At 39.6% G+C, this 21,960-nt stretch overlaps 1 protein-coding gene across 2 annotated transcripts; it reads right to left on the bottom strand.

The window, feature by feature from the left end:
• Window positions 1-615: 615 nt before the first annotated feature.
• adgrg11 (adhesion G protein-coupled receptor G11) lies at window positions 616-20,044 on the bottom strand. 2 transcript variants are annotated; one of them, XM_076272422.1, is made up of 17 exons: window positions 19,970-20,044; window positions 19,639-19,757; window positions 16,658-16,819; window positions 15,787-15,873; window positions 13,610-13,735; window positions 13,321-13,389; window positions 13,051-13,225; window positions 11,700-11,856; window positions 8,237-8,368; window positions 7,432-7,539; window positions 7,268-7,307; window positions 6,634-6,734; window positions 6,420-6,541; window positions 5,645-5,913; window positions 5,246-5,336; window positions 4,334-4,614; window positions 616-3,885 (listed from the first exon to the last, which is right to left on the bottom strand). In XM_076272422.1, the coding sequence occupies exons 2-17, from the start codon at window positions 19,697-19,699 to the stop codon at window positions 3,749-3,751; spliced, it is 2,118 nt and encodes a 705-aa protein (XP_076128537.1). In that variant the 5' UTR covers window positions 19,700-19,757; window positions 19,970-20,044; the 3' UTR covers window positions 616-3,748. The 2 variants fall into 2 exon arrangements, with proteins under 2 accessions (XP_076128537.1, XP_076128538.1); XM_076272423.1 differs by lacking the exon at window positions 7,432-7,539.
• Window positions 20,045-21,960: the final 1,916 nt, after the last annotated feature.

The raw sequence follows: 21,960 nt of genomic DNA, 5'->3' as shown, positions 1-21,960 counted from the left end.
TATTTACTTTTCTCGCGAACCGTTCAACTAAGCAATTATCGGGTAACATCGTTTAAAAGCTGAGAAAAAGCTCTTTCATGTGATACTTGTGATGTCTGTGAGATGAATAGGCTACTTCGTGGGTAGTTCAACTGAGATGAATGGAATTTGGACGCACTTTCTTTCTTGCGCTGTCACTTTCTCCACTGCGTAAAATACTCAATTAATTTGCGCTGTGAATGCTAAGATTATTTTGACAGGCCACACAGGCTAAATAAAATCGCTATTAGTAGGACGCAAAGCAGAATATTGAAAGAAGGGGGCACCAAGGCCACCGTGGCCTGTAAACCTCTGATTTTCAAAGGGGCCTCACGGCCAACGCAAGAGGCAACGACGGCCATGGCCGTCGTGGCCGCCGTGAAATTCCTACCCTGATCCTCACCCTAACTAATCATTAGTGCATGTGTATGTAACAACTGTTAAATAATGGAAATATTACTTAATCAAAAACATATTATTGCATCATTTATTAAGTATTAACAATAATGTATAAACATATTTAAGATATAAACTTATTTATTATGAACAAACTATTTATAAATGTGTGAACAAATGCTTTACTGATGATAAATTAGAAATTACTAATGATGAACAAACCATTAACTAATAAGTAACAAAGGCTTAATAAATGATGAATTGTGTGTAGTTATTATAAAGTGTTACCGGGAAGTTTGACCAAGCATTAAGATCCTTCACAGTAATGTTCCCAGCCCACGTTCATATTGCATATACACACAATGATTGATATAGCAACCATGAAATAAAGAGTCTGGGAAAATATGATATAAACTTACATAATATAATAACAAAATGAATTCATGGTAAAAAGAAAGTGAAATGAAAATAAACAAGTCTAAAGGTATAAATAAAATGTACAAAAATTAAATAAATATGTCTGCTAAACAGGAACACAATAACAATATCCTATGGCTAGCCCTTAGACCTGTATATTAACATACAGCTCTCAACATCTCTTATCAAAGGTAAAGAAAAAGCCAAGCTCAGTACTGATCTGGGGGTCGTTTCTAGAAAAGTTAGCAACGACGTTGCTCAACCACCATGGTACGACGCAACTTGCGACCAAACAACGACACTGTTACACTTGTTTCCAGAAAGCATTGTACCTGTGTCGCAATTCGCTACCTCCAATGTTCGAACACCATAGTTCCAACAACGTTGTTGATGATGCAGCGATACATATCATTGGTGGAAACAGTGGCAACGTGTAATACCCCACCTCCTAGAAATGTTCTGTCACGGCCTATGTCGACATGTTTCTAATTTAAACCGAGTGATTAATGCTGGTATTGTCATTGCCATCAGCCAAAACCTAAACCTATTGCAAGCATATAAAACAGTTAACTTAAGCAGACCAATATGAGTCTTTATTTGTGTTAAATATCTATGTGTTGGAAAAAAATATATAGCCTGGACAAATATCTGGGTATCCCATAGGTTATCAACTGTCTCGTGGCTTAACGGCCGCGCGTTGGTGCACTGCACGCTCGACCGGAGTTTATCTCTTCTTTTCATCTCTGAGTAAGAGTAGGCCTACGAGACACAACAATAGGTTTTGACCATACATATTTATGTATATAGTTACTCTACACCGAGAGACCATAGGTACAATACATCAGTCAAAAAAAATTGAATCTACATGTCACACTAGTTCACCTGCAGGTAGCGAGAAGCAAGAGGACAATCTCACATCATAAGAAAATCGAACCTACAACGTTGGGATAATAAGTCATCTGCTTTAGCCACTACACCATTTAACACTGCTGTTGTTAGGGACTGTGAAGATTATAATACTAAAAGCAAGGCAATACTTTAATTAACATAAATAGCAAGAATGAGCCAAGTAGGGGAGCAGTGTCTTAATCAAAATTAAGCTACAGGATAGATCAATCATTGAGTCATGAGATAAACATCCACTTGGCAAATTTTGGTTAGGCGGTTGTGATTTTTGGTTAGGCGCTCCGGACACCAACAGGAACTACCAAGGAACGACACAAGTGCGACTGCCTAGGGGTAGTAGTTCAAACGACCAAACTTTGCGTCCTTGTTTGCGATTGAGAGTTCGAACTACCCTTTCTAGAAACACCAAATCCAAGAACGATGGAGCGAACTATCAAGGTTGTGACGCAAGTTAGCAAACGATGCTTTCTAGAAACGACCCCCTGACGGGTTTAAAAGGATGTAGGCCTACTGTAAGCAGTGGTGTAGTCTACTACATGATCTGCAGGACTACCGGTATGCAGTATACCCACTTAAAAGCTTCATCATCTTCCACTTAAAATAGGAAAGGATGCATCATAACATTTGGGGTTGATTACACCCACAGCTAACTACTACATCACAGTATACCCACTACAGCTAACTAGACTACACCACTAGGTCAAAGGTAGAAGAGTAATTATCACTATCTATCTAAAATTGCAATGACTTCTAAACAAAAAAAGCAGGAGTGCCTTTCCCTTCTATCCTATGAGCCTCCATGTGGATGGCAAAGTGGTCTTAAACACAACGCAATTATCCAATGTACAAACAATACATCTGATTGGGTGGTGTTCCTACTGAACATAAATCAAACCCGGTGCTACTGGTGATATTAAATGGTGCTGTATTGCTGTATATTAGTGCTGTGGCGTGTTGGCCTTTTGTTGCTTACGGCTACGTAAGAACTGTCTCTCCCCGCCAACCACACCTTTTCCAATTAATCAATGAACACCTGTTCATATACACCTTCAATTCAAGTGACTAACACCCAGAGTGGCTAAAATAAGTAAACCCAATAAACCCGTGTAACATGATAAAGGTGTTTATAAATGGCTCCTACACAGAAAGGACCATGATCCCACATTCTAATATAGTAGGCCTATGTAAAGAGTTCTGTAGTAAACTGGCTAGTTTAGTTAGTAATAGTTAGGCTATTGATTGAATTGATATTGTTGTTTATTATTACTATTCTCCTTATTATAATTTGACCAACATTCTAATCTGTTCCCTGTTCAATTTTAAATATTATGTTGTTTTTTATTTGTGTGTCGCTTTGGACAAAGGCGTCTGCCAAATCCATAACCATAACCATAAACTGTATTCAATCATACAGTGTGGTGTGGATGAGGCTTTGTGCACATCACCACTAACAATGTAGTTGATAATTGTTCTATTTTCTAGAGAGAAACAAAACCTGTTCCTGTACCTAACTGTACACCATCCTAAATAATGTGTTGCTAATATATCTCAAAAAGTGGCAGATTTCTGCAAGACTCACAATTGGGATTTGTTTCCAACACTTGCATTGCGACGGGCACTAACTTTGAAATCATTAGTCCAGCCTTACCAATCACATTCATCAGAGATTCCTAACGTTACTTCCTACTTCGCATAAACTTTACAAACTGACAATAAACAGCATCAGCAGTCAGGAAACAATGTAAATTTCTGCAGTTTTCCGACTGCATTGTTTGATGTTTTCCCCTCTCGGTTATGGGAAACGTTTATGAACTACGGTGTTCCAGACTAGATCTCCCTGAAAGAATATCTAGGTGGACGGGGCCAGGCTAGCATGTTGTTGCTTTAAATGCATATTTAAATTAATTTTCAGTGTGGCTGGCAACATTCCAAGGTTTGTCTCCAAAGGTATTTGTTTGGGAAATGATATTGCTGACATTTTCCCTATAGCATGACCAATTTCACATTTATTTCACATGTACGGATTTTTTGACTCTGAGATGGATGCATCTGAGATGGATGTTTTAGTCGAAGAGGAAGATGAGCTGTTGGTTTCGCCTTCTCCGATGATGCTGCTGGTGTTGTAATAGTAGAGGAAGAGGAAGAAGCCTGGGAGACATTGAAACATGTGAATTTCCCAACACTGTTTGTTCATGAGACATTGAAACATGTGAATTTCCCAACACTGTTTGTTCATGAGACATTGAAACATATGAATTTCCCAACACTGTTTCTTCATGAGACATTGAAACATATGAATTTCCCAACACTGTTTCTTCATGAGACATTGAAACATGTGAATTTCCCAACACTGTTTCTTCATGAGCAATGACATGTTTTGTCATGAAATATATATTCCAGTCTTGTTTGCAAGTAGCAAAACAGTTTTATCATTTATGACAGAAATGCACCCTTAAAAGACACACCGAATAGCTAAGTGTCTAAATTAATCAATTGCCTGTTTACTTTGTTATATTTTAAATTCTAACATCCCTTTGAGGATCACGTTTATATTTATCGGCTGATACTTATAAGTTATTTGTGTCGTGTAACTCACCTTGGAGAGAGTTGAGTACTGAGAAAATGTAGTAGGATGGCACCCGCAGGGGTCCATAACTGAAGAATGCGAAGCTCCAGGTGAGGCCTAGCATACAACAGAGGCCCATGACAGCGATGACGTCCTGCGATCTGGTGCTGCCTCCCTGCTTGAGCTTTGACCCTCTCAGGTAGCAAAGCCAGCGGAGCATCACCACGAAGATGGTGGATGTGAAGAGGAAGACGACAGCGTAGTAGCCTATGTTCACTACATACTGAGTTTGGAAGTTAGTGATCCAGCACCTGATCAGAAGAGTAGATTTTCATTGGCATTGATGTCAGAACAATAACATACATTACATACTCACAGTGGTGTAGTCTAGTTAGCTGTAGTGGATGTACTGTGATGTACATGGGCGGATTATGAACTTTCGGGCCCCTGGGCCAAGATGCATTACGGGCATTGTCGCATATGTGGGGGGGGGGGGGGGTTGGGGGTCCTCCCCCAGAATTTTTTGTATTTGTTTGATGTGATTTCCTGTATTCTGGTGCATTTTGGGGATGGCCAATACTTTAATTCAATCAGATTCATAGCCTACATCCTGATTTGTTGATATTGAGGCAATGATTCCATGCAAAGGCTTGGGCCCAAGGGCCCCCTGATCCCTTGGGCCTGGGCCCGGTAGGCCCGTGCAGTAATCCATCCCTGGTGATGTAGTAGTTAGCTGTAGTGCGTATACTGTGATCAACCCCAAATGTTAATATGTATCCTTGCCTATTTTAAGTGAGTATACCGAGATGGTGATGCTTTTTAAGTGGGTATATTGTGTAGTCCTGCGTATCACGTAGACTACACCACTGCATACTCACTACTGTTGGATGGTTTGAGGTGTTGAAATTAATTGCAAGAAAGATGATTGTGCAACTGACTTACATCTTGACGACAGTTCCACTGTCAGTGTAAATCTTTAGTTCACCATATGTTTCCAAGCCGAATAAGATCAAAACCACCACAGCACCTGGAACTGCAGTGAGATTCAAAGTAAGAATTAATGGCAAGACGTCAATCAAAATGTTGTCAGAGAATGTAGATTACATTGGCTTACATTAAGACAAAGCACAAAAGCTACTAAACCAAATTTAATGGCCAAACAATACTTAACCATACAGTGAATTTGAAACTAACAGGTTCATTGCATTAAATCATTTTTTTGTCGTCGTTAACCCTTAATAACAGCAGAATCATTTCTGTTGTCTATTGCAGATGTTTGTTGAAAGTAAGTAAGTGAATAAGTACACATTTATTTATATGGCGCTTTTTTCATGAACTCACGCCATCCGATGCAGCAGAGCTTCAGCTTGTAGTTGGCAATGGTCACTGTGGCGAACTTAGTCAGCTGCAGGCAGAGGTGGAAAGCCTCCACTGCAAACCAGGTGAATGAACACAGCATGGAATAATGCATGACTCCGCCCATGACCTTGCATGCCACATTACTGCCCATGCCGGCAATCGACTCGTTGGACAGAAAGGTGAGGTCAAGCAGAAAGAGTGCCAGGATGAGGTGGATGAGGATATGGGTGGCATTGCTAGCCTTTGCCCTTCTGTGTGGGGAACCAGTGGGGACAGTGGATGAGATGGTCACAATGATGGCATATACAAAGATATTCCAAGTATTGATGTTGAGCAAAACACGGCTTTTAGTAAATTCATTAAGAAAACGATTTTTTAAGTGAAGTAAACACTTCATTAAGCAAAACGCTGTTTTTGAGTTAGGCCTCCTAAAAGAAAATGGAAACAAATAACAAGCACAAAAAAACGGTCACTCTACACATTCCTGACTCTGTAAATGAGAAATATTGCTGAGTCATAAACTGCTTAAACTAAATCAACAGGTTGTTTTGGGAGCATGAAAAGGAAGGGTGTAATTTCACTGGCCCATGAGTAAAAATGTTCAATAACCTTTTGGCAGAATCACTGGCTGCATTGTTAAGAAACCAAACTGTCTTCTAATTCAAATTTTCCTGATCCCCTGTGGATCAGAATCCGTACAGTCCTCTGTTGGATTTGCATCACATCTGCCTGTGGTCATTCATAAGACTTTGCATACCTTATGCAGCAGAACATAAACAGCGCGATTCCCAGGAAGAACAGTGAAATCCCACAGCCGATGTAGGTGATGTAAGTCAGGGACGTCAAATCAGAAGCTGAGATGTTCTTCTCAGGGGGCGTCTGACAAAAAAAAACATAAACATTCCAGTAATGCATTGCATTTTGACTTCCTGCTGTCCTACTTGACTACCCTGTGTGTTTCTGGCTCTCACCATGAGGACAGCAAAGAAGGTCAGATGACTGCATTCACATGTCACGTCGTTGTTGCTTATGTTGGTGAGACACCCTGTATCTGTCCAGTTGGGTTGTGCCCCTAAGAAGAGGTATTGGGAATGTCTGCATTAGGAATGACATCATTTCTGTTTGAAAGTTCCTTCTAAAACCATTTAGTTTTTTACACTGTGTGCTGTGCTGTACACTGAGACCAAATTTCCCTCACGGGATCAAAAGAGTATATACTTATTCACATAATGCATAGACTTTATGAACATCTGGTCATACTCATCCACTATTGAAACATAAATAGGAGACAGTAATAGAGGGCCCTCATTTGAAAGACCGGCCAAGTCTTAAGTGTCAATCACATGGGCCTAACATTAGCTTACTCTCATTGCTGGGCAAATATACATAATTAAACAGGAATATACTTGAATTTCCCCTTGGGGATCAATAAAGTATCTATCTATCTATCAAATATGTAAATGTATGATTAAATATGAATAAGAATGTGACATATTAGGCACGTGTTACTCGCATTTATGCATGAGTTTCAAATTTGGTTCCATAGTCTGCAGAGAAATAGCAGTGCCAACCTCAAAAGTAAATAAGATGACATTATATTAATACCTTCTCCATCCCAACTTTGGCAAGACAGATTGAATCCCTCCTAAATATAAGCACACACACAAAATAAAGACACTATTACTGGTCGGGTTGGCATCTGTGCGTATTTACAGTATGACAGCTGTTAAATCACAGTGGATCATGTAGAAAAGATAACAATTTATTACCGGAGGGTTCATGTTGTATTTGATTTGAATGGGTTCTGAGAGATTGGATATTTTGGTTCCCATGTCAATGGCGTACACATAACTGGTAAAAGCAGTGTAATTTTCCCCCTAAAAGAGAGAATAAGAATTGCACTTTTACGGAATAAGAACTGAACTTTGAGATGAATGTGAACATTACACTGATTTATACCTATTTGACTGTTGTCATATTTTTGGAAGTTTTTTTGTTTTTTTTTTGCTAGCCAATCATTTAATTTGCTAGTCTCGATTAAGATGCATGCAAGTCTTCAAAGACGAGGCCTTCCTTGACTGCAAAATCTGGACCAGGACAAAAGACTGTAAACACTGGTAGGTTGTGTTACAAACACAGATGAGAAGGCCATTCTTCCTTCTCAAAGAATTTACATGGCCTGATGAAAGTAGCGTAATTACAACCTTGTTTGTTTGTTTGTTTTGTTTTAAACTTTTCCAACACAGTTGTCCACTGTTTTGAGTAAACATGTCATTCAATCTTGAAACTGTGGCATACCAGTACAAAACAGTTTCAGAATGAAAGTGCCTTATCAATTGTTATTGGCGTAATGAAGCTTATATCATTTATTGCGTTGAGTTGTTGGGTCCATCACTGACATGGAAAACAGGGCAGCATTTCTCAGCTGCGTTCTTCGAAATGGAACAACATTGTTGTGCAGCTTTGGCACAATTGGTCTACGAAGGCAACCCCTGAAGCATACAGTACAGCCCCTGAATTGAGACATAGCTATTATGTTATCAATTTATATGAGCATTTTAAGCGTTTACGCACGGTCATATTTGGGAAACGAAAAACACCAACAAATGCGTCCTTTTCCAACTGGTTATAGGATTTCCTGTAGGCTTCTTCGGAAACACTCACAGACAGAGGATATTCTTTTAGTTTGGCCTCATCCTGAATCAGCTGGAAAGAAATGGTAGTGTAGTGGTTAATAAGCAGCTAGGCTAGCATGCAGTAGCCTGAAAAGTTGTGGGTTCAAATCCAAGCTTCCACTGTTGTGCCCTTAACCTCAGGCACTTAACCTCAAGTTGCTTCGGGGACAATGTAGTCCCTTGTAATACAATTGACGGTTACACTTTACTTGACAGTGTCGACATAAGAGTGACATGACACTGTCATGAACGTGTCATAAACAAGACATAATCGTTTATGACATAACGCTTCTGTTATTAAGTGACATTCGGTTTTTGTCATAACAAGTTAAAGGGGAACTTGGCAACTATTTCAACGTAATAAACCCGTTTAGAAATCATTTGGATGGTTAAAATGACCTGTTCCGGTGAACATGGTGACTTTCCCCGCTGCGCCTATAGCGTCCTCAGGCGGAAAAACCAACCTTGCAACATTGAGACTACCGTCCCGGAAAGAGAAGTGAGAAACTTGAGTCCCGGGACACTGAAAGACCGGGGTACACGAAACTTGGTGGGCATGTAACCCCACATGGATAGCATGGAACCATCGTTTTTCGTTTTGATCTGTGGCCCCCCCGCTGGACTGGACCCCCCGAAAGGAGGGTAGGGCAGACACAGTTTTCTGTGAATATCTCGAAAACCGTAGGGTTTAGGAGGACCATTTTTTTTTTGTATGTTGATCTCAAGGGGCCATGTCAACCCATTCCATAACCACTCATTTCATGTATAGCGCCACCTAGTTAAACACAAAAAAGTAAAAATGAGGTGTTTTCATCACAATATCTCTGGCTGACAAGGTCAAAACTGCACGAAATTAAAAGTGTAGGATCATTATGTCACCCTCCGAATGCATGCCTTTTTTAATTTAACCAAGTTTTGTGTACTTTCGTGGGGGGCCTTACAATAAAATAATTTATGTGTTCATTTAGTGACGTACACCAGGGGTCCCCAACCTTTTATGTACCATGGACCGGTTTGATTCCTATTTTTTTTTCACGGACCGGCGGGGGGGGATCGGGGGTTCCATGTTCCATATGTGTTGTGCATGCATTACTTGAAAAGAACTAGCTTTAGTTATGTATGAACAGTGAAGGTAACGATCTCTTGTGAAAAACGTGAACTTGAAGAAGTGAAAATTGAACAATATGAACTATGAATATTGAACAACTTGAAGCTACATCTATAAGTGTGAACATGCTTAACAAAATATGGGAACAAAACATGAACTAAACGTGCATTACGAATATAATCAGTGGGAGCCCTGCTTGTTTACCTACAACAAGAAGCTTCCATCTGGGGGTGATGGAAGACAGTGACACCCTCAGTGTGTTTGAAATGTCCAGTCGATTGCGCAATTTGGTCTTAGTTGCAGTCATTGACGAAAACCCGGCCTCGCATAGATACGTGGTGGGAAACGTTTTCAGCGCTTTTACGGCTATCTTGGGATATTCTGCTTTGGTTTTGATCCAAAAACCCGCCAGAAAGGTTTCCTTATACACACTCTTAAGACCACCGTCATTTGCAATTTCGATCAACTGCTCTTCCTCCTGCGCTGACAAGTTAGGACTATTCGCGATATTGACAAATGGGTTGCGGACCCACTCATTGGTTTGCCGTGGATCTTTGGAGGATGGGAAGTAACGCTCAAACTCATTTGAAAGCGCAACAAGGTGATCGCGCACCAGCTGCGAGAGAAAGGGCCCTGCCTCAGTCTCTCCCAAAACCCCCAATACTGTTTGGAACTTATCTGGTCCACTCGTCGTCCACACAAATCAAGCTTTGCTTTAAATGCAGCGACTTTATCTGCCAGTTTAAAGACATTCTCCCCTGGAGTGACAGGTTGAGGTCATTAAGCAACCCGAATATGTCACACAGGTAAGCGAGTTTTGACACCCAGTCCTCATCACTAAAATGTGCAGCTAACGGTGACTTTTTTTCTGTAAGAAATCTCTGCAGCGGCTCTCGCAACTCAAACACTCTGGCCAGTGACCTGCTAAAGATGCTTGTTTTTTGTTGCTGTTTTTGTTCGCCAATAACTGATCAAGTGAAGTGAGCTGACCTGAGGCTGCGCAGCGCTGAAGGCAATATGTAAAAGTGTTGAAGGCGGGACAGACAGACGTAAGAAAATAGACCTTGCAAAATGCAAACATGCGTGCAAACAACTACATATAGGCCTATGCCATGTAAAAACGTGACATTATTGCGAATTAAATTTAGTTTAGTTTGCATGCATTTTTTTAAAACTCATGTCGTAGGCTACGGCCCGGTTAGGAATGTCCTGCGGCCCGGTGGTTGGGGACCGCTGACGTACACCAACAAGGATTCCCGGGACACTGAAAGACCGGGGTACACAAAACTTGGTGGGCATGTACCCCCACATGGATAGCATGGAACCGTCATTTTTCGTTTTGATCTGTAGCCCCCCCGCTGGACTGGACCCCCCGAAAGGAGGGTAGGGCAGACACAGTTCTCTGTGAATATCTTGAGAACTGTAGGGCCTAGGATGACCATTTTTTTCCGTATGTTTGCCTCCATGGGTCATGTTAACCCATTTCATGTGCACACATGAAACAGATATACACACACACACACATACATTCACAGTAATCATACGTATGACACATACTCACACAGTAGACATATGCACGCTTGCATGCACAGGCACATACGCAGGCACACACACAAGCATGCACACACACACACACACACTCACACACACACACACCCACACACATAACATAAACATAACACAAACAATCAAGAATTTCTCAGAATTATGAACAGGCAAGATGGAGGTGGGGTTGTATATAATAAATTTTACATGTGAAATCTATGAACTAATCATGTTTTGGTACTTGTTGTCTAGCAGATACCAAGAATTGAGTGTGGATAATGCAATTTAGTGAGACAGTTAGAATCATATAGGCCTTTCAGCGTGATTTCTTTTTTGTGGAAAAAATGTGCTGGACTGGGCGGCGGTCATATTTTGTACCGCTCTGCGGTACATCTAGTTTCCCACAGTTTGAAATAGCATAATGCACAATTTCTCCAGCAGAGGGGGAAATCCTGCCAAGTTTCCCTTTAAGGTTAGGATTAGGGTTAGGTTTAGGGTTAGGGTTAGAGTTAGGGTTATCATTAGGGTTAGAGGTTAGGGTTAGGTTTCATGTGTCATGACAGTGTCATGTGTTCATGACAGTGTCATGTCACTCTTATGTCAATACTGTCAAGTAAAGTCTTACCCAATTGACATTATGTAAGTGACTTTGAATGAAAAGTGTCTGCTAAATGAATACATGTAAACATGAATGTACATGAACACCAACATTTAAAGCACTGTCAGTGCTGACAAAGGATAACTTGTACAAGTCGGCTTCATCCTTTGGTTTCACGATGACCCCCTTAATCGGCCCGATGGATAGACTGGCCTCGGTGAGGTTCCCCATAAACTTTGCCACAGAGGACAACTGCTGCATGACCTTCCTGTGATTGAGAGAAAGAGATATCTCACAGGCAATTTGGAGGATATATGACAAATTAAATGATTTTTCACTCAAATTTGGTCACACTTTACTTTCTACAGATGCTCAGATTATAAACAAACCATCTGTTCACACTGTTAACAATAGTTTATGGTTAGGGTTGGGGGTTGGGTTTGGTTGAGAGATGATGTTTAATAATTGCTGTACAAACAATTTTGATGAACAAACCATCTGCAATGTTTCTGTGTACCTAACCATTCGAGTGAAAAAAGATCTTCATATTGTTTTAAACTTTCTCTTAATGGCATGAAATACAGCAATGTAATTATGACCGCCGCGCAGCGAAGCGGCGGTCATATAGGTTTAGTCAGATTTTTTCTTTTTTTTTTTTTCTTTTTCGCATGCCCAAATTTCCGTCAATGATTCCCGGGGCACTGAAAGACCGGGGTACACGAAACTTGGTGGGCATGTAACCCCACATGGATAGCATGGAACCATCGTTTTTCGTTTTGATCTGTAGCCCCCCCCTGCTGGACTGGACACCCCGAAAGGAGGGTAGGGCAGACACAGTTTTCTGTGAATATCTTCTATCTATCATTGGACTAGGATGACCATTGTTTTCCGTATGCTTGCCTCCAGGGGTCATGTTAACCCATTTCATGTGCACACATGTGCACAAACAGATACACACACACACACACATACATTCACAGTAATCCTACGTATGACACATACTGTACTCACACAGTAGACATATGTACGCTTGCATGCACAGGCACATACGCAGGGACACACACAAGCACGCACACACACACACACACACACACACACACACACATAACATAAACATGTACATGCACACATGCACACAATTCAAGAATTTCTCAGAATTATGAACAGGCAAGATGGAGGTGGGGTTGTATAAAATTAATTTTACATGTGAAATCTATGGACTAATCATGTTTTGGTACTTGTTGTCTAGCAGATATCAGTGAGAATTGAGTGTGGATAATGCAATTTAGTGAGACAGTTAGAATCATATAGGCCTTTCAGCGTGATTTATTTTTGTGGAAAAAATGTGCTGGACTGGGCGGCGGTCATATTTTGTACCGCTCTGCGGTACATCTAGTTTTAATATGCTTCAATATAACCTAGTGGTGATTTAAAAATGCTGCACATTTGTGTAGTTACTTACGAGGCATCACCAGGATCCACACTTTCACCGTTGCCACTATTGTTTTGGGCTGGTATGTCAGGAAACCCGGGTATCTCAGTAGTGTCTAACTTTGGTAGATCCTTAATAGGGTTTCCACATTTACTACATCTTAGTCCTGAGTTGGTTATGTTTATCCTTATTTCAAAGGGACCATCTGTAACAGGTTGATGAAAAATGCTTATGCTATTTTAATAAATATTACACCTGGACATTGCATGACTTAGATTTTTAATACAAAATCCTTCTTACCTGCACAATTTTCGTCATATTCTGAGTCTTCGCATATTTTGCTATGTTTGAACTGCCAAGTACAATTACCTTGAAAAAGAGGGAAAAAACATGCACTATTGTTAAGGGCTGTTAGTTTTATACTGTAAATGGAAGAAGTCCTACTTTGATGTGCAAGATTATATTATTTGCTCATTTCAAATTTAAATGAATTATTTTGTGATAATATGGTATGTTTTCTTATCACTACTTCATGTAATAAGTGACCAGTGTTGAATTTGAAGCATAATTTGCATTCATGGTATTATACCTTCTTGGCTACAGAACATGACATTGAATAACCGGTCCGTTACTTCGCCTTTAACCTTTAAGTAGGTAGTATTGGTAGATAGTTCTTTTTTCAACCAAAACTTTAAATCCTTGTAAGTCAAGTTTCCTGGAAAGGAGTAAAATAAATAAAAAGAAAAGGATGTTGACACTTTTGTTGATAATAAACAAACATACAAACACATCAGGGTTTCTACCATTAACTTTTTATTTTAAGATGCTACATGATACTGTGAAGCCTTTTTCAGGTTGTAAAGACATTCAAACAAAAGACTTAGATGCATCCCAATTGCAGGCTATTTTTTTAATCACCATTGATTTCCCCCATACTTTTCTATATGTTTATATACATATTATTGGCACCTCACCTAAAGTTGACTAAAAACAGGAGTAAAAAAATTATCTTTTAGTGATATTTTGTACAATGGAAACAATGAGGAAAAAACAATCTTGAAGGGAAGCAAATGTATTCTGAGAAAAAGGAAAATCTCATAAATAAATAAATATTTTTAAGAAAAACACATCGCCCCCACAATTATTGCCACCCCTAGAAAATCTTATAGGCCTACACAAAATGTAACATGTTTTCTTATTTATATTCAACCTCTTTAAGTTAATTAGAGTGTATGTTAACTTTCAGAAAGTTAATGGATTTCTTTTTCACTAAGGTCTGAAAATAAAATGACACAGAGGCTAAATCCCCAAGTCATTTTTCAACATGGAAAGACAAGAGAATACACTCAATTTAAATAGAAGGAAAGTGTGTTGACATTTGTAAAGAGTGTTGACATTTGTAAGTCAGGGAATGGCTAGGTACTTGGTTGAAAATGTCCATATTTGCAGTTAAAACAATAATAAAAAGGTTCAAATCAACTGGAAATGTGACAAACATGCTTAGACAATGACCCATGGTTATATTGCCCCAACACATAGGAGGATAGAAAAAGAGAGGTCCCCCAAAAAATCTTCAAAATGATCTCACTGCTAATAGATTATTTAGAGGGCATGCCAGGTAAAAGCCTTTCTTGTTATTTATTTACAAATGTAAATTTAAATGGCAGGAATAACTGAATGCAGTGACTTTGTCTGGAATTGTGGTCTATTGTCAGATGAAATGAAAATTGCTCTCTTTGCAAGGTGAGTTTGGCGTACATAGAAGAATGGCTATACTGAAAAGAACCCCATGCCTAATGGTGGAGGGACTGTGATATTGTGGGGCTGTTTTTATTCCCAAAGACCTTGGGAACCTTATTAAGGTGCATGGTATCATGAACCCCAGAGAAACATGAACATTTTCAATCGAAATCTGTCAATCTTTGCCAAGACACTAAAAGTGGATCATAATTGGATCATTTATCAGGTTAATGAACCAAAACAAATGTCCAGATCAAAACTGAACACAAAATCAAGCTTCTGCCATTGCCATTGCCATCTCAGTCCCTAGATCTAAACTCCATGGAAAAACAGTGGGGTGAGTCAAAGAGGAGAATGCACAATGTACTTTTGTAAACAATGAGATTTTGTAAAAACAAATGGTATTAAATCCTTTGCTTTGTATTTTTTGACTTTATGGGGTGTCATAGGAGAATATTATGAGCTGTTTTATTGGGGAAGGGAGGCTTGAGAAGGTATTACAAGCAGGGGTGCCAAGATTTTCCTTTTTCTCAGAATACATTTGCTTCCCTTCAAGATTGGATTTTTCCTTATTGTTTCCATGAGATTGTGAGATTACAATAAATCGCCAAAAGATTTGTTTTTATACCTGTTTTTAGTCAACTTTAGCAGAGGTGTCAATAATTCTGGAGGTATACTATAGATGAAATTATGATTTGTTGCATAGTCTACGCACATAATGTTGTTGACACAAATATCAACTACATATATTCAGTCAGAATAAACACTGAGGGCCCTAATTTATGTTGGCAAAGTGCGAAGTCTAAAGACTATCTGAATTTAATGTAATAATGAGGCAAAATCTATTCACTCATGTAATACCATGAGTAAGATCCTAAGCCCAATGTTTCCACACGCCACTCGGTAACCTGATTTCATGTACAAGACGCTTTGCTTATTGACTGTCTTTGCACTTTGCCCGTCATTTAAATTAGGGCCCTAACTTGCATCTTCACTTCTAAAAAATTAGATTTGTTGTTCACTTACGGCACCCATGCTTAAAAAACGCTGTACCACTGTCATTGTGTGTGTCAAAGACAAAAATAGGACAAATGAGCTTTTCATTTCCTTCTCCTGGGGGAAAGTATAAGAATTCAATAACATCATATTTTGGCTGTCGGCATCTTTCCATATTATTATTAAACATGGTGTGTTTGAGAACAAGAACAGGAATGTTTGCTTCAGAATCAAGGTATCCACTGATTTTGACTAGTAGTGCATGACAAATGTGTCCTTCAGCATTAAAACCTCTGTCTGAGTCTCTTTAAAGGCCAGTGAATATGTCAATATCTTCCCTTCTTTAACAGAACCAATTCAATGTTTTGAAACTCTCATTCTACGTACAATTAGCAGTAAGGCAAGTGCTATTAGTTCCTGTTCCTTAATTTGAATGACCTGGCTCAGTAACTGTTAGTTATAGCTATACCTATAGCTAACCGATCTAAAACCTATGTAACACATACATACATTACTGCACACTGTATCAATATACAGTATATGCAAATGCACACAACAAAGCAAACTGATGACATAGATTATACACTTTAGTCAACAAGAGTGACATAAGAATTCTTTAAATGAAAATATCATTGACAGAGTATGACATGTATACTGTAAACACACATGGAGCGCTCACTTGACCATTTTCAGCCAGGTGGAGCTCAGATTTCCACCCATCATATATCAGATCATAAACATCTCATACATATAGGCTAGAGGTGGAGTTGTAGATGTATGGTACACTCGGAATAAAGTTAAAGGTAAATTACTTGGTTAACGGGAAAGTAACTGGGAAAGGTTTCCGTTCTGCATCCCAAAACCAAACCATGCATTTAAACACACAAGTCAATAAGCTTACCTGTACACTCTGAACAGTTGAAAATCACCCCAGAGATTTCTCCATCTACAATTGTTATGTTTTTTTCTTTGCTAATGCAGTTCATCAAATCTTCATAATCTGGATTTGGCTGAAAGCTAGCATTCGAATCCTTTAATGAATGACATTTCTTGCTATGCCCCCCTAAAATAAATTAAATACAAAAAATAATAGACATTGCAGGGGAATAATGTCACATTGTTTTCTTTTAAATCGACCATGTATGCAAGGTGTATCAGCATTGTCAGAACAAGACCCTTCTTTTGGCATTTTTGCCATATATTTCCTTTGGTCTAGACAGTGGTTCCCAAACTTTTAACAGACATGTACCCCCTGAGACATTATGATCTTCCGGAGTACCCCCAACACCACCAATTGTTAACAAGGTTTTTTTTAAATTGTTTTATTAATATTTATTTTTATCAATTTTGTCGAGAAAAGTGAATAGGATCATAAACATATGATACAAATCTCATCAATAGTCAACATAGGCTATGATAGGCCTACAAATGTGCTGAATATAATGATTTTAAATAGATCTGCACCTAATCTCACACACAATCGTCTTGTTGAATGCAGTGATCTTATCTGGTGCTCAGGGGCGTCACTAGACCTTATTCACTGGGGCACGTGCCTTAGTAAAAGTCTCCAGTGCCCCAGTAAAATTCTAGCGCGGCTCTAGCTGGAAACGGCATTCATGAGCGCATCTCCGTGCCTGCTTTAATCATGGCTCGAGCCTGTCACTTACCAGCCAATAAAAAAAAAAAACAAGGAATAAAGAAAGGGGCCATAATAGCCAATCAGGAAATAGCACCTCTGTAGCTGGCTAAGATTGAACGCAACAACCAATGAAAATCGTTCACATGATTCTTCCGAGTGTTTCGTTGTACTGCACACACATACACTGTGGATTGTGGAATCACTTTGAGCATAGAGTAAGTCGTCCCCTGTTTAATGTTACAACAAATTCACAACTTGTTTGACAGAAAAAATGACAAGTTGATCGCTTTTAGAGAGTGTTACCCACATAACTAGCATCTGTTTTTCAATGCTTAGCGTCATTGTAGCCTAAATTTAGCAACAGTTTACCAGCTTGTGCTCTCTCCCTCACACACACACTCACGCGTAGGCTGCATGCACACATGCGGACAATTAATAAGGATTTATACGTATACTGTAGAGACTCCTGTAAAAGTAGCCTATACTGTTTGTGAAGCTGTCCTACTGTAAAACTAAACACAGCCTTCTGACTATTCAGAGATGGACATCAGAAAATTCTTCCTGAACAGATGGAGAGGAACAGTGAGGAGGATGAGGAGGTATGATAATTTTGCCCACATTAACGGTAACATTAACATTTATGCTGGTAATAGCCAGTGCTGTGATTTGATCAATGGTTTAATGGCAAACTTAAATAAGTTTGCTGCATTTGCAAATGTAGCCTATAATAATATACACAGAATCAGAATAGCCATCTGTGTAGATTATTATAGGCTACATTTTGCAAATTATCACCAAAAGTCAGTATGAAGGCTTTAGTAGGCTATTTAAGCTACAAAGAACTGCAGTATTGCCAGGATGTATATAGGACCCTTGGCTGGGAGGGAAGTATATCTCACTTTTGACTAAAAATAAGCTTCCCTTGTGTTAGTAGGAAAGCCTATTAAATTAATGCAGTGAGTATAGGCCTACTTATGCCTATGTGTTTGGATGTTGCTGGATAGTGGCTGCTACAACAATTGAGGGAGAGAGTGCTGGAGGAGGAGGAGGAGGAGGAGAAGGTTGAAGAGAGGGAGAAGAGAGGGGAGAAAGAGCACAGGCTGGGCAGTCCAATACCAGGCAGAAGGAGGAGGAGGAGGAGAGAGACAGGCAAGAAACGGATGAGGACATGATTGGGGCTAGGCGTAAAACTATTCAGAGTATGGAGGAGGATGTCTGTGACCTAGGGGAGATATGTGATGGTCCAAATCAGGCTAGCCATTTATTCATATTGCGCGCACAGTTATTTTTTTTTTTAATGTATTGGGAGTTGGTGGCCTGTGCCCCAGCAAAGCTCTAGGTCTAGAATCGCCCCTGCTGGTGCTTGTCTTTGCCTTGTAACTGGAGATTTAACTCATTGAGCTTTCCAAATATATCGCTAAGATAGGCCAGCTTCGTCAAGAAATATTCATTAGTGAACGTGCTTGCAGATTCAAACATGCGCTCTTCCTCCAAGAAGAGGCGACTCGGAGCTCAAACACGCGACAGCACTTTACCTCGGGAAAGCCACCTTGTCTCGCTGTGAAACAGTACAGCCTTTTGGTCAGCTCCCATCTCGTCTCAAAGTGCGGAGAATAGACACGCTTTTAAGGGCCGGGTCTTGATGAAATTCACCATTCTCACAACCTCGTTCAAAATCGAATTCAGGTCGGGACTAACTAAGCTGCCTTGACACGAGCGCTTCCCTATGAATAACACAGTGCGTCCATTGCGCATCGGGTGCTACCTGGGCCTAGGCTACAGATAAAAAAATAAAACTCCTGTTTTTCACGTCAGTTCGCGCCCCACCTGGCATGTCTCCGCGACCCAGTAGTGGGTTGCGACCCACAGTTTGAGAAACGCTGTTTTACCCTCTCTGTCTCCACTCTTAAATATTTTGTTAATGCGTAGAAAATACGTTTTTAATGTGCAGTGCAAATGCGGAAGTTAAGTTATCAACGTGGGATAGAGAAAATGTTTGAAAAGGCATACTGTAGGCTATGACTTAGATCTTTTTTCGCGTACCCCCTGAAATCAGTCCACGTACCCCTGCATGGGGGTACGCGTACCCCAGTTTGACAACCGCTGGTCTAGACCATACAGCAGTTTGTAAAGTGTGAACTGATGAGCTGCATGAACTTCTTCTGTTCATTTCTGGGCTATCAGTCCTCAAACAAGTTTCATGCCAACAGAAGATATAGTGAATGATGTAATGATGTACTCACCAGTATCAAAGACCATCAAGATGGCCATTGACACCACAATTATCCAATTATTACCATCCATGTGAATAAAATCCTTATGGCAAATTCAAAAGGGTCTCCCGGGATTGATGGAAACGAGTCTGAAATCAGGGATTTTGTGACCATTCAGGTCAGTGAATCTGATTTACTATTCTTGTCATGAAACTATATAACCCCACTTTATATGGGTTAAATTCTTAACTTTACTACTCAAAACATTAAAATGCTCCCATGTCACAATTCTATGCCATGCTAAATTCAGTTCAATTCCTCCTCCTTGACATTGTTCGAATAAAAAATAGAGGAAACTTACCTCACTAACTGAATGTCACTGTAAAAGAGCCTTTACTCCTGCTGATTAATTGATCTGTGCAGTGGAACAGTAAGAGCTCCACTGAATGAGTTGGCTCTTCTGCCAGAGGGAAGCAGTCTATCTGATTTGAATAATAACCAAAGCTCTCAGGCTTGTGTGTAAACATAAATGTTTTTACCTTACACTATTAGTTTGTTTTATAATGCAGCATCTGTAACCCTATCCTTATCCATAAAGATTGTGAGTTTGTACAGCCAGATTCTGATCGTATCCTCAAATGAAGAGGTTATACAGACACAGCACAGGGACTCCTATTACATATTGTGTGCAATTGTGTTACTTATTAAACAAATACTTGTGCCTGAAGTGCTGAATTGCTGTGTAAAAAATACTTTGAAATGATGAATACAGTGCCAAGCCATTAAAAAGAGTTCATATATTTACTGTATATAACATGTTTATTTGTCATTCTTTTCTGGGACAGAATGGGATCAAATAATTTTGCAGACCCCCAACAGTAACTCTTAGGAACCCCTGAAGAAGTTCTCTGTTCTAATGTCTTGGCTCTTACAGGTACAGTAGTTTGAATAATGAGCCATGGCTCAAGTGAAAACAGGCCCAGGCTTCATGTATTGAAGCTTTTTATTATGCGTGCAACGTATATAGCTATATGGTGTGCGGATCACTCTCTTTTACTTTTGAACTCTTTCCTCTGATCCAGCACCCATCTGAAATGGTGAAAAGGGATGTGCGCGGTCACACGTTTACTGTATTGAAGCTTAACTGATGCCATTTCCCACATTTGTGACATGTTGTGACTTATAATGACATCAATAAACATACAATTAACGGTAAAATGAACCGTTTGTAGTAAAATCAAATAGCCTAAAAAAATATCTATATTATTAACACACTAAATAGAATTGAACAGAATAGTAGAAAAACACGTAAGTTAGAAACAAGGTGAACAGATAATATAAGTCGTTACTCTTTAGACGCTGTTTGAAGATCCCAAAGCTATCACTAGAACAAACAGCATTAGGTAAATCATTCCACCAATAAGGGGCCATAGAAAAGAATCTTTACTGTGACCTTTTAGTGTTGATGGAAGGTCGACACAGCAGAGGACTGCAGTGGGCAAGAGGGGACATGAGCTGGATCATGGAATTAAAATAGCAAGGTGCAGATCCAGTAAGTGTGCAATAGACCAGAGTGAGGGATCTGAATTTAATTATGACTATTGTAGGAAGCCAATGAAGAGTAACTAACAGTGGAGTTACATGTGGCCGCTTTGGCTGATTAAAGACCAGATGTGCCGCTGCATGCATTCTGAATCATCTGTAAGGTTCTCACTACGCAAGCAGCCCATCTAACAATACATTGCAGTAGTCTTTGAACAAAATCATGGCCTGCACAAAAGTTGTGTGGCATTTTGCATTAGATAATTAGATATGGTCTGCTCTCTTGAATATTGTGTAGGATAAACCAACATTACTTTGTGACTGACACTACATGCTCAGAGAAATTTTGTCAGGCATCAACTGTGACACCTAAGTTACTGTATGTGCCATTTAGAAGGTGTCAGAGAACAGGAGCAGAGCTGGATGCTGGTCTGTTAGGGAACAACTGGAGTGGGAATATTAGAAGCTCTGTTTTGGAGAAACTGAGTTGAATGTGTCAATCTCTCTGAAATATCCCTGAGGCATGCAGAAATCTGAGCAGAAACAGTCATCAGGTGGGAAAGACAGGCAGTCAAGTTGAGTATCATCCATGAGAGTGAATGATCTCACCAGAAGAGTGAGTACATCTACAACTTCACCTCTATATGTATGAGATGTTTATGATCTGATATATGAACTGGAATCTAAACTGTGTGTTTACAGTATACAGTATATAAACGTCATACTCTGGCAATGAACAGAAGAGGACCAAGTTCTCATCCATGAAACACACCTGTGGTGAGGTCATGGGACTTGAATACATGGCCTTGC

This window comes from Alosa pseudoharengus, unplaced genomic scaffold (assembly GCF_046254945.1).
Source record: "Alosa pseudoharengus isolate Yale_2024_CS ecotype anadromous, Long Island Sound unplaced genomic scaffold, YU_APseudo_1.1 YU_APseudo_1.1_scf_7, whole genome shotgun sequence".
Classification (NCBI taxonomy): Eukaryota; Metazoa; Chordata; class Actinopteri; order Clupeiformes; family Clupeidae; genus Alosa; species Alosa pseudoharengus.
The sequence above is the reverse complement of the archived record's forward strand: the minus strand, read 5'-3'. Positions and strand labels throughout refer to the sequence as shown.

Excerpts from the sequence above, each read along its gene's own strand:
- adgrg11 (XM_076272422.1), bottom strand. The coding sequence starts at position 19,699 with ATGGATGGTAATAATTGGATAATTGTGGTGTCAATGGCCATCTTGATG. Across the intron at positions 13,736-15,786 it reads GTTTTTTAAGCATGGGTGCC|GAAACTTGACTTACAAGGAT; the intron begins GTAAGTGAACAA and ends ACTCCTTTCCAG. Across the intron at positions 4,615-5,245 it reads AGTGGAACTGTCGTCAAGAT|GTGCTGGATCACTAACTTCC; the intron begins GTAAGTCAGTTG and ends TCTTCTGATCAG.